This window comes from Sceloporus occidentalis, unplaced genomic scaffold (genome assembly GCF_023333645.1).
Source record: "Sceloporus occidentalis isolate IW3139 unplaced genomic scaffold, rSceOcc1.0.p SCAF_5, whole genome shotgun sequence".
In the NCBI taxonomy this organism is placed as follows: domain Eukaryota; kingdom Metazoa; phylum Chordata; class Lepidosauria; order Squamata; family Phrynosomatidae; genus Sceloporus; species Sceloporus occidentalis.
In genome coordinates, this window is record NW_028316985.1 from 14,428,478 (window position 1) to 14,441,776 (window position 13,299).

Below are 13,299 nucleotides of genomic sequence, written 5' to 3' on the forward strand. Positions count from 1 at the left end.
TACTGAGTGTTTCCAATCTGTGGGCCATGTTTTGTTTTCCATATTTGTTGACAGATTTTGGTTAGGTCTAAAGTAGATTCTGTTTCTATAGCTTGAAACCATCAGCATGGCCTCTGCAGAACTGATGCGGTGGGGCCTGATGTAATAAAACAATGACAAATACATGATCAAAACAAAAGCTGGCAACATTTTGAACCCTTTTGAGATTGTGTGTGTGTATGCCTTCAAGTTGCCTGTTCACTTATGGCCACCCTATGAATTTCATGAGGTTTTCTTAGGCAAGAAGTACTCAGGTGGTTTTGTCAGTTCCTTTCTCTGAAATAATAACCTACAGTACCTGGTATTCATTGGCTGTTTCCTATCCAAGTCCTAACCAGATCTGACCCTGCTTAGCTTCTAAGATTAGACAGGATCTGGTGCCGTTAGGATATTTATACTCTTTGGAAGATCTTACTCTGTACACATATTATCTGAGAATTGCTTATACAGAAAAAGATGGATATTATGTCAGAGCAACCTCTTTATTTAAACCTCTGAATTTCTGTACCTTGTAACATATATCTTTTTGTACCTTATAATGTGTGAAGCTTAAGGAAAAGATGTGAAGTCGAAGGCTTTCATGGCTGGCATCCACAGTTTTTTGTGGGGGTTTTTTTGGGGCTATGTGGCCATGTTCTAGAAGATTTTCTCCCTGACGTTTCGCCAGCATTTGTGGCTGGCATCTTCAGAGGCTGAAGATGCCAGCCACAGATGCTGACGATACGCCAGGAAGAAAATCTTCTAGAACATGGCTACATAGCCTGAAAAACACACAAAAAATTAAGGAAAAGAGTTCAAAATAAGAATTGATAATTGCCAACCCCTCCTTTTATATTTCATTTTGGGATATCTGATATAGAAAATAACAAAATAGTCACATTAGTTGACAGTAATTTTAGTGTGTTTTATCATGGAAGCCTTTGGAATCAATAACAATAATTGCACATTTAATAGCATTAAAAACCTAAAATAATCAAATTCATATTTCAGATATCCCAAACTGAAATATAAAAGGAATGACAAACACCACTTTCTGTTATACAAAATGGTGGCTGCAGCAATGTTATGCAGCTCACTATTGTCTCAGAGGAACCAGAAATTGCCCTCTGAGCCCTGGAGCATGCTCATCCCTCATCAACACCATAAGCGTTGCCTTTGTGCTGTAGTTGTAGTCAGTAAATTGTGAAAATTTGAAGATGGTTGTCAGTGAATTAGATCAGTTTTGTTAAATCTGAAAATATGTAGATTACACTTGATACTGATTACTTATCAAGACAGAATCACTGAAATTGTTAATGAAAACATTAATGCTACAGATGTAGCATCATATCTTCTCCCCTTCCTCTGTGTACAGTCTCATCCTTGGTTCCTCCCTCATAGTTGTTTAGTGGCTGGGGGTAGGTGGGGGGCAGCCACACATCTTCTAGCTGTTTCTGCTGCTGTATGCACAAAAATGATGTCATACAGATCTCTGGAGGGCCAGGATGATTCCTTTTCATGTATCTAGCCTAGAGGAACACACCTGGATGCTTGCTGTATGCTGTCCGCACTCCTTTAGCCACTAAATGGCTGGGTGTGTGTGCCTGAGAGGCAGGAATGTAGGTTGCTTGGGGAGGGTATTTGTGCAGCGAGAGATCCTGGATAGTTGGGTCTGCAACTGCCATCATAGACATAAAGCAAGTGCAAAACCTGCATATGTCTAATAGGATTCTGGACAAATTTTAAGAAATACTATATTTCTTGTTCCAGTTACACTTAATGTAACATTAGTTACATTATGTGACTAATGTTTGAGTACCCTTTGTAGTTTGTGTTATTTATTTATTTATTTTGAAGGTTAATATTCTGTTTTTCTATTCCAAAAACCTGCAAGATGGTAAATTTATAAGAACAATATATAATAACAGGAAAGGAGAAAATACAGGCTGTACAGACCTGTAAGGCCAGCCTGGGGGTGGAGTCGGGGCATCCACACAACACACACACTGACTCCGCCCCCAGGACAGCGTGATGCTGTGTGCCACATGTCATGGTGCTGCTCTGGCACTGCATCTAGATCAGTGGTTCCCAACCTGTGGGTCGGGACCCCTTTGGGGGTCGAATGACCTTTTCATGGGGGTCGCCTAAGACCATTAGAAAACACCTATTTAATTACAGTTATGAAGTAGCAATGAAAATAATTTCATGGTTTTGGGTCACCACAACATGAGGAACTGTATTAAAGGGTCGCGGCATTAGGAAGGTTGGGAACCACTGATCTAGATGATGCAGCACTAAAGGAGTGCTGAAAAGCCACAAGGTGCAGAAAAGAGCTGCTTTTTGCAGCTATTTTTTGCACTATGGAAAGGCGAGATCGGAGCTACAGTGTGTGGTTGCCGAGGCCCCAACCTGGTGCTAAAAGGGGCAGGGTCTGTACAGCCCCATAATCTCCAACAATATTAAAAGAAACATAAAATTGCACGTAGAATAATACCACCTCCAAAAGTTTAGTGTCAAGTTCAGATAAAAGCATAGGAAAACAACAGACTTTTAGGCACCTAGTGCATGCAAATAAAAATAATAGGTCAGGTCCTCATGAAAGGAATTTCAAAAGCTGTTGGCCAAAAAAGACGAACAGCAAAACAAAACAAAAAATAGTGGATTAGTAAGAGATAAGGAAGGATGTCACAAGCATGTTTCTTTTTCTAAAGCGAGAGAAGGCTAACAGACTTAGACCATATCTGCATCAGAAAGACAGCAAGGAGAAATAACAGTTCAGGTAATATAAGAAAAGGAGACATTGTGCAATCCTGTAAATGGTTGCTCAGAAATTTCAGATTGAGTGTACTCTTTGGGCCCGTACATACAGGCCAAAAATAAAGCTGCTTTGGGTCACTTTGGAGGTATGCTGTTTAAATGATGCATGCATCCTAAGAGGCCAGAATGGCCTCTTAAGATGTGTGTGTCATTTAAACAGCATACCTCCAAAGTGACCCAAAGCAGCTTTATTTTGGCCTGTATGTATGGGCCCATAGTATTGCAGTCTTATTCTTTCCACATACAGAAAGATTTTGGAAATACGTGATTAAACTCATAGAAATAATGAACAAAACTCTTTATGTTCATAAAGCCTGGAGTGATTCAGGAGAAGTTAATTAGGGTGATTAAGGCATCTGTCTTAAAAAATGGATTGCCTGGTAGCTTGAGCTGTGACAATGAGGTTAACAAAGGGAATAGAATACTAACTTAATACTGTCATTCATTCTTTTCCTAGTTATGGATCACAGCATAGTTGGCCAGGTGAATCATTTATTTGCCATTCTGTTCAGTTACTTTTTTATTCCAAAAATGATTATGTTCTCTTTACAGTGGATTTTGTAGTATTTATTCAGTTGTGAAAATTGCATTTTAAGAAGTCCAGTTTGGAAATAGTTCAAAAGTAATAAAGAGATTTTTAAATTGCAGAAGGTACATGTTGCAAGAACAGAACCAAGGAAGAGACAGTGGGGAGGGAGGAGCTGATCACACCAAATTAGGAGGAATAGTTAATACTCCAGAGGACAGGACCAACATTCAAAATGATCTGAATAGACTAGAAAGCTGGGCCAAAGCTAACAAAATGAAATTCAACACAGAGAAATGTAAGGTACTGCACTTAGGGCAGAAAAATGAAATGCACAGATATAGGATGGGAGACACATGGCTGAAGAAAAGTACATGTGAAAGAGATCTAGGAGTCCAAGTAGACCATAAGTTGAACATGAGTCAACAGTGTGATGCGGCAGCTAAAAAGGCCAATGCAATTCTAGGCTGCATCAATAAAAGTATAGTGTCTAGATCAAGAGAAGTAATAGTGCCACTGTATTCTGCTCTGGTCAGGCCCCACCTGGAATATTGTGTCCAGTTCTGGTCACCACAATTCAAAAAGGACATTGAGAAACGAGCGTGTCCAAAGGAGGGCGACTAAAATGGTGAAAGGTCTGGAAACCTTGCCCTATGAGGAACGACTCAGGGAGCTGGGGATGTTTAGCCTGGAGAAGAGAAGGTTAAGAGGTGATATGATAGCCCTGTTTAAATATTTGAAAGGATGTCACATTGAGGAGGGAGCAAGTTTGTTTTCTGCTGCTCCAGAGAACAGGACCCGGAACAATGGATGCAAGCTACAGGAAAAGAGATTCCACCTCAACATTAGGAAGAACTTCCTGACAGGGCTGTTCGAGAGTGGAACAAACTCCCCCGAGTGTAGTGGAGTCTCCTTCCTTGGAGGTCTTTAAGCAGAGGCTAAATGGCCATCTGTTGGGGATGCTTTGATTTGGATTTCCTGCATGGCAGGGGGTTGGACTGGATGGCCCTTGTGGTCTCTTCCAACTATGATTCTATGATTCTATGATCACCAATACATTTTTAGATATTACATGGCAGTAGTGTAAGAGAGAGATGAATTACCATATATTCAACTGTGTAGATTACCACACTACACTCTTATAGTACTGCTATTCCACTTTTACTGCTGCATTCCGGGGTTTGTAGTTCAGTGTGGCCTAAGACCTCTCTGGCTGAGAATTATAAATGCCCCTCCCTCAACTGCGTGTAGTGTAGTGTGGTAATCTCCTATAAGTCGATGACATGTATAAATCCAGGGCAGGTTTTTTGGGTGAAATTATGCATATTGGTATGTCCCTTGGATAAGCGCTTTAACTTTTCATGCTTTTGTGTTTCATTTGACAGTAATAAAGTGCAAATAAATTTATACTTTACTACCTGCTAAAACCAATTTCCTACCTTCCTTTCCCCTGTTTCTTTTTCTGTAGTTTTAATTTAGTACTATAGTGCTAGAATGCCTGGAAATGTATAAAACTGTGTTATGCTAGTTTTATGTCAAAATCTCAAGTTTGTGTCTGATAAACCAATTCCTCTTTCCTCTGTATTTTTTCTCTACTGTGAATGTAACACTACAGTACTTGAATTGTTCTTGTTGTTACTATGTGCCTTCAAGTCATCTCCTGATATATTTTTTTAAAAAGGCTCTCTCTTGTGTTTCTCTTGCTGAGGCAGAATCATTCAGCACTATTGTGTTTGAGACCTCAATTCATGATTGTGATATTACATCACTGTATTACAGTATTCAACTAGTATCATGTTCAAGTAGGTGATTAGGAGGCCAAGCCATCCCCTTGAATTTGCTGTGGATTTGAAAATAACACAATCAGCCCCATTAGTGCTTTTAAACAACATCAAACTCCTGGTAAAACAATATTGCTGAGCAGGGTGTTTCCCTGTACATTTAGAACAGGCATTTGGGTTCATTTTCTGCTTGCAGCACTAGAATAAGGGGGCATATGTTGTCTCAGAGCTTAACACCTCAGTCCTATGCTCTCCTGCCACTTTGCAGTAAAGCAGAGAATTGGTTATTTAATTAGCTACAGCCTGTCTGTCCCAGGGGCTCAAATGCAGAACAGTGTTTCTCCTTGCAAAATACAGTTTCCCTCTTTCTCAAAGGGCTTGCAGTCTAAGAGTGTGAGGCTTAGAAGTAATTGTGATCAAAGGAGAGAACAGAGGTAAAGATAAAATGTGTTTTGTGTAGAAATAAGACAGCTAAGCAGTTCACAACTCTGTGAACACAACACTCCTCCCTTTGCATCTCTTTTAATGCTTCTTTCTCCTCCTACTCCTTAGTATTCCCAGAGCTTTATTACACTAGGCTAGTCTACTGGAGAATGGGGGGTCCTAAAACGCTATTCAAATAAATTTACTGAGAGCGTTTGGGATTGCCCACCCAATTACATCCAATAGTACACATCACTAATCCTATTCTTAATTTGGCACACATGCACACTCACAGATCCCTTCCAGAGAAATATAAAAATAAATAAAAATATAAAAGAAGAAAATCTTCCCTTTAAAACGGCAATTTTTCCCTTGTGGGGTGCGGTGGGGAGATCAGACCAAAGTAATCATTTCAAGGAGGTAAAGATTGATTTGTCTGATCTACTCTGATGTTTGTTGTCATCTTTTATCAGTTTGTAGTATCTGAGAAGTCTGCTCTATCCTGATCTTAATGAATTTATGGAATAAATGCTTTTTAAAAGCTGTAAGACTACTTTCTACTTACATTTCCAGGTGTATGTGTGCGTCAGAGAGAGTGTATGTGAATTATATATATATATATATATAAAATCATAACTAGAGGTGAACTGAAGTTTCCCTGCTCACAGCATGCTTAACGACCAACTCAACTTGCCATGACAACACTATTGAACTTCTGTATGAAGAAGCACAGCAGAACAATACCTGGAAATGAGATTTTGTTAATTGATATTTTTGTTAATAAAAAGAAGTGCTTTCAAAGCAGTTTTCCATGGAAGAATACCATAATAGCCATCAAGTTGTGCATTAATCCTCAACTGAAAGCTCTTTTACTTTATATAAAGGTACTTGTAATTCCGAATTAAATGCCTAGTGAGATAAGCTCCCTAGGGAAAGAGGTGCGGCTCCCCAAAGTCCTGTCTCTTAGACTGAAGGATTGCGGGTCCTTTCCATTTGTCAGCTAATTCTGTGCCCTGTCTGGAGTCACATTTATCGACTTTTTATCATTACAGTTCCCAATTTATGATAGTGGTTAAACGAACCTCAATACTCCACTTGAATATCCTTGTGTCTTGGAAATCCAGGAAATTTACATGGGAATGAACAGACTCTTTTGCTACTCTTTCAGGCTACTTATAAATATTTATGGACACACACACACACACACACACACACACACACACACACACACATTCCCTTTAGGGAGAATCACAAACAGCCTTGTCTGGGCACTTCAGCTTCATTATGTAAGACATCTTACATTAAGTCATATAACCATTACATCATATTCATCAAGACAATCATAGAGATGTTATCTCTCTATTCAGCTCTTTAACAGACTTGGCAATAAGTTAACCCAGTTGGCCGTCTATATCCATGGATTTTTTCAAGCAGCCATGGATTAAAAATCATCCAAAAAATATAAATCCCAAAAGGCAAATCTTGATTTTGCCATTTTAAATGAGGGATACCATTTTACTATGCCTGTATATTTAATGGGACTTGAGCATCTACAGAATTTGGTATCCACGGTGTGTGTGTGTGTGTGGGTCCTGGAACCAAACCCCAGAAAATATCAAGGCCCCACTGTACATGTAAGAACATCCCCTTTCTAAATCAGTTAACACATGACGTTATCCTTATATCTTCATAATCAGGCTCCCCCTAATCACATAGTGTTTTGCTGAGTCATATAGACAATCCCCGAAGCTTTTGCACAATCACAATTTGTCCTTTATCGTATTCTTATACTTAAACAATTATACATGACAATCTCACCGGTTTGAGGAATTTATACAATTCTAACAACTCTATGTGACACAGGCATTCAAGGGTTAAACCTTAAATAATTCTTAAGCAGGTTATAACTGCATTAATTACATGTAAGCATCAGTCTCCTAACCTTCCCAGAATCAGCATTCTAGGGCGCATGTCAGAACTTATCAGGAACTTTTCACAGAAAGGCAACACATGGCCTTCTCACAGTGGACACATGCTGAATAATGGCCTAATTTTGTGGGTCTACCTTAGCTCTCTCATTGTTTTCTTTCACCCACTCAGTGCCTCAGCTTTCCAATCAGAGGTTTACATTTTATCTTTTTGATCTGTACACTCAAGTCTAGTACACACCTCACTTTTAGAATGCACCCATTACCTGTTGTAAGGTAATGTGCACTAACTTGCATAGTCACCTGAGGTTATTCTGTATATATTCTAAGGGAATATCTGGTGGTCTTCCCAGACTTGAAATCTAAACCAAGATTTTTCTTCCTTTTATTACAAGATAGAAAATGGCAGATACTGTCATGAATCTTAGGCATTTTATTGTACCATCTATAGATTTTACCATTTTATATGCCCTTATTTAATGATATATACTGTATATATTTGACTATATGTCAACCTCATGTATAAGTCGAGGTCAGGTTTTGGGGCCAAAATTATGGATTTTGCCATGACCCATGGATAGGTTGAGGGTAAAACTTGGAGGTGTCTTTAGTGTATGTGTGTGTTTGGCAAGAGAGGCTCTCATGGAGGCTGTTTTCTTCAGCGTTCAGCTTTCATTTCAGCAAGGCAAGGTGCCTGGGTGGGAGATGGGCTCTTAAACAAACAGCAATATCAGTCAATCACCCAGGACTCTTTCTGCTTGGCTTAAGAGACAAAGAAACTTTCTCTCCATGGAGAAATCTGAAAGAGCTGCTATCACATTACCATAGTGACCCATAAATAAGTCAACCTGGGTATTTGGGGTCAATTTTTGGGCATAAATTTTTAGACTTATAGACCATACTTTAAACCTTTAATGGTATATGCACAAGCTGAGGAGTTGCTAACTTAATTTTGTCTGGCCTGTAACCAACCAGCTACACATGCAACTTCACATGCTAAATGCAATAAAGAGAAAATCTTGTTACAGCTCACCACATTTCTTAAAATCACTCAAATGTCTTTACATGATCCCCGATTCACTGAGACAGAAAAAATAGAAAGGTAATAAAATGGATAAAGGAAGAATGAGAAGCCTCTGGAAAGCCAACAAACACGACTTGAAGACAAAGCCCCCACCCCTGAAGTTCTTCCCAGCAACTAGTTTTCACAAGTTTTTTATTTAGAGGTTGTATATATCTACTATGACGTCTTGATAGCATTGTCTGCTGTGAATGTGTTTAATTCTCTTGTTCTTTCAACACAGAAAGAATTTGTTGACTACAGAGAGCATATTACAGTCGGCCCTCCTTATCCACAGATTTTTTAAATCCACGGATTCAAGCATCTGCAGCTTGAAAATATTTTTTAAAAAGTATAAATTCCAAATAGCAAACTTTGATTTTGCTATTTTTTATAAGGTTCACCCTTTTGCTATGCCATTGTATTTAATGGCACTTGAGCATCCACAGATTTTGTTATCCATGGGGGCCTACTGCATTACAGTGTTTGTTTATATATTAAATGAATGCAAATATGGATGATATATGTGCTCTGTAGACAGCTCCATATAGCAATCCCATGCCTGCATTCTATACTGGTTTGAATTGCCAAATACTCCTCAGAGACATGCCTGTATATAACATGCTATATGGAGTCAGCATGGTGTAGTGGTTTGAACCTTGGAGTATGTGATGTTAGGCAAGTTACGCTCTCTCAACCTCAAATGGAGACAAAGGGAAACTCCCGCTGAACAAAACTTGCCAAGAAAACCCCATGATAGATTCACCTTAGGGTTGCCATAAGTTGGGATCAACTTGAAGACACACAACAATAATAGAAGTCTAGATTGAATAATCATGGCTGGAAAAGGGATGTGACTGTCACAATAGCCAAAGGTTGTAAAAAGTACTATTCCATTTATTGGGTTTAGAAGAACATGGAATGATATTGCGAGTAATGCTTAGAATAAATAATTCTTTTAAATTTTCCTCAGCCAAGCCTTCACATAAATTCTACTCTGCATGAATATATTTACACTGGAATCCTGTTGATGCACTATGTTAGCAGTTGACACTTTTTATGAAGTTGTGCAATAGTGGCAAGCTCCAAGCAACCTATTTCTTCAGTTCCTTAACTTTTTTGTTGTTGCTCTCAAGCTGTTTTCTGCTATTGCCACAGCTGACATAGTTAAGCAGGTGGAATGCACTAACAGGATTCTGACCTGCTTAGAATATTTTTAAATGTTGCTAAACTGTGTATGTAATCATGTTGAAAATTTCATTTTCCCCTATAATGTTCTGGCTTTCAGCAAGGAGAAGGGATGAGATGACATTTGAAGGCTTTCTAAGATACATGACTTCTGAGGACTGTATGATATTTAAAACTGAGCATCGAACTGTTTACCAGGATATGTCCCGTCCATTATGTGAATATTTTATTTCATCCTCGCACAACACCTACCTCATATCTGATCAGCTAATAGGGCCAAGTCATCTGTGGGGCTATGCAAGGTATTTGCCTTGACTTTAAAAGAATAGTTTATTAAGTAGAATTAGTAATTAATTGTTTATCTGTATCCCATTTAAACAGACATATTTTGAAATGTAAGACCATATGACATTCTCATAAACAAATATAGAAGACAGTATAATTCAACCTGACAAATATATACGTATATACGCATGTATAAGTCAACCTCATGTACAAGTTGAGGGTATGCTTTGGAGCCAAAATTATTGATTTTGATTTGACCCAAGAATAAGTTGAGTGTAAAAGTAAGGCGCGTGTAACAAAGGATGTTACAGAGGAAAATGATGCCAAAGAAGGTGCAGAGTTCTAGCAGGCATAACAGTTTGTACTCATCTTAAAGGCTTGATGGATGAGGAGGGAGCTATGGTAAATGTTGGCTATGTGATGTATTGATGAGATTGGGTGTGGGCAGGGCTAAAAAGACACATGCCAAAAAAGATGTAAAGGCAAGACCTAAGGTACAGTATTATCTCTTATCGAAAAGGAACTATCGTCTTCTCTGAGTACAGTGATGAAAGGCAAGAGTTTAGTCCATCCAGGGAGAACCTAAAAGAAGTACCAATAGCAATAGCAAGTACATTTCTATACCACTTATCAGTGCACTTAAGCACTCCCTACGTGGTTTACAGTGTTTAAGCTAATTGCCCCCAACAACCTGGGTACTCATTTTAGGGACCTCGGAAGGATGCATGCCTAAGTCAAGCCTGAGCCCTTTTGCTGGTATTGAACTTGCAACCTTATGGTTTGTAAGTGGCTGCAGTACAGACATTTAACCATTGCGCCACCAACTCCTATTCTCGTGCTTCTTTGAGGAGGTGCGACCACTACCATTTTCCTGGCCAGGTATTTAAAACAAGCAGAAATGGTGCCACGGTGAAGAAACTAAGCTCTTGCCTTTCACCACTTTACTTAGAGAAGTTCATTCAGAGAAGGGCTGGTTCCTTTTTTTGATAAAAGTTCAGTTACACTAGTGTCAGCCCTTTGTATCCACGGGTTTTTTATCCACAGATTCAACCACCATGGCTTGAAAATATTCAAAAAAATATAAATTGCCAAAAGAAAACTTTGATTTTGCCATTTTCTGTGAGGGGCACTATTTTTCTATGCCATTATAAATAATGTGACAGGCATCCACAGATTTTGGTATCCCAAGGGTGGGGGGTAGTGTGGGTCCTGGAACCAAACCCCAGCAAATACCAAGGGCCCGCTGTACTTACATTGACCTGTGGATAAGTCAATCCAGTTTTTGGGAGTTACATTTTTTGACTAAAATTTCTATAGACTTATACCTGAGTATGCACAATGCATTAGAACCTGGGTTTAGAAGGGAAGGAAAGGTGCAGAAATAATAATTAATAACTTGGTTTCTTATAAATTCAGCAACTGATGTACACATAGTGCTCTAATATTGGATGGAGGAAGTATGTTTTGATTTGTTTATAATGCTTAGACATGTCGATGTAAACCTATTTCCTCATATCTTTGTCTTGCTATAGGTTGATCACATTTGTAAGATTTGTTAGCATTACTTATAAGCCAAACAGAACAAGTAAGATTTGAAATACTGAACTGCATGCTAAGAAAATACTTTTATAGGAAACTAGAAGACTTAGAAATAGCCCAGGTTTCTGAACTTGTATGGCATTTTCAGGGTTAGCTGCCATGTCTAAAAGGACCAAAATACCGGATTTCAGAAGAAAAAGTGTAGGGAGTTCCATACAGCAGCAGCATTTTCATTTTCAAGGTGTCCAAAGATATGCCTATCATTTTTTAAAAAGAGACAGTAATTATAGAAATTATATGCAGCACAGAGAAATTAAGAATTAAGAAACCTGGAAATTTTCAGAAGCTTATGTGTAGCATAAGTGTTCAGATGTGCATGTGAGTGCATGTAGTCGAGTGTTCAGATGGGTATGTCTGTGTGTGTGCAGAGTTCATTTCCATTTACTAATCTCAGTAAGTTTTCTGGCAGTTGTATGAAAATGGTATACGTATGAGAGGTGGCACTAGGCAAGAAATAGGTAACATTTCAGAAAAATATGTGCAGGGGCTGTTTGTACTTTCATATTTGAGCAACATCTAAAATGCTAAAAAAAGAAAGTTTTGGGGGTCTTAAGATTCTTTGCAGCTGATTTCTCCCCACCCATATTTTTTAAAGTGCTCTGATGAAAGGATGTCGCTGCTTGGAAATTGACTGCTGGGATGGACCAGGCAATGAACCTGTTGTTTATCATGGACACACATTAACAAGCAAAATTAGCTTTATGACTGTCATCCAGGTGATCAATAAGTATGCTTTTTTGGTAGGTATATATATAGATATATATATATGACAAACATGGGGGTGATCAGACATGAAAAACTGAAATATTTATAGTTTTTCTGGAAGAACACAGCCACATAGCCTGAAAACCCCACATAAAACTATGGATTCCAGCTGTGAAAGCTTTTGTCTTCACAGTGCAATATTTAATTCAAGATCATTTTTCAGGTGCCTTCAGAAGTTAGCCTGAATTGACTGAGGATAAGATCTTTCCTGTGGTGCTGCCTCAGTTTTGCAGATTTCTCCAGGGCACTCGTTTAGAATGCCTATATACAGATTAAACCAGCTGCATTGATCAGAAAGATGAGTAAGGACCTCACCCAACTCTGGCCCTATGGCGGCGTGATGCCGCACCACAGAGCGTGTGGTGTCACGGTGCTTTTCTGGCACTGCGTTTAGATGATGCAGCACCAAAGAAGTGCCATAAAGCCATAATGTGGTGGCTACTGCACCCTGGAAAGGCCAGATCAACAAAACAGGAGTCAAAGATTTTTCCCTGTTGGTTCTGTTCCCTGTCAGTTTAATTATCTAGCACTGACCTTACTGTCTCTCACCTATGTACAGAAACTGATCCTACTTGTTATTATTGTTAATGTTTTGGGAGTCAGTGGCTTGCTCCTCCTGCCATCCCAGAATGATAACTCACAGTAAGTTCCAACTTCATTCTTGGGATGGCAGAGAGGAGCAACTGCCTTTTCATTCAGGTGGAACAATCCATATTTTATGTCACTACTGCTTCCAGCACAGTTTGACCAAAAGCCACCTGTGCTGATTTGTAGCTTTCCAGTTTCTAATGCTCAGTAAGTGTGATCATTTCCCTCCAACTTGCTGTATTAGATATATCTTCTTAAGATATTGAAACTGCATATGCTGTGCTTGTTGTCATTAATCAAGTGGAATGTGGTCATTTATCC

At 38.9% G+C, this 13,299-nt stretch overlaps 1 protein-coding gene across 4 annotated transcripts in view; it reads left to right on the top strand.

The window, feature by feature from the left end:
* The window catches only part of LOC149311678 (1-phosphatidylinositol 4,5-bisphosphate phosphodiesterase zeta-1-like), a 69,567-nt gene that overhangs the window by 14,059 nt on the left and 42,209 nt on the right, over positions 1–13,299 (top strand). For all 4 annotated transcript variants that reach the window (XM_089526683.1, XM_089526681.1, XM_089526682.1 and 1 more), the window contains 2 exons: positions 9,842–10,043; positions 12,221–12,365. In XM_089526683.1, coding sequence (XP_089382809.1) covers positions 9,842–10,043; positions 12,221–12,365 — 347 coding nt within the window. The remainder of the gene's footprint in view (positions 1–9,841; positions 10,044–12,220; positions 12,366–13,299) is intronic.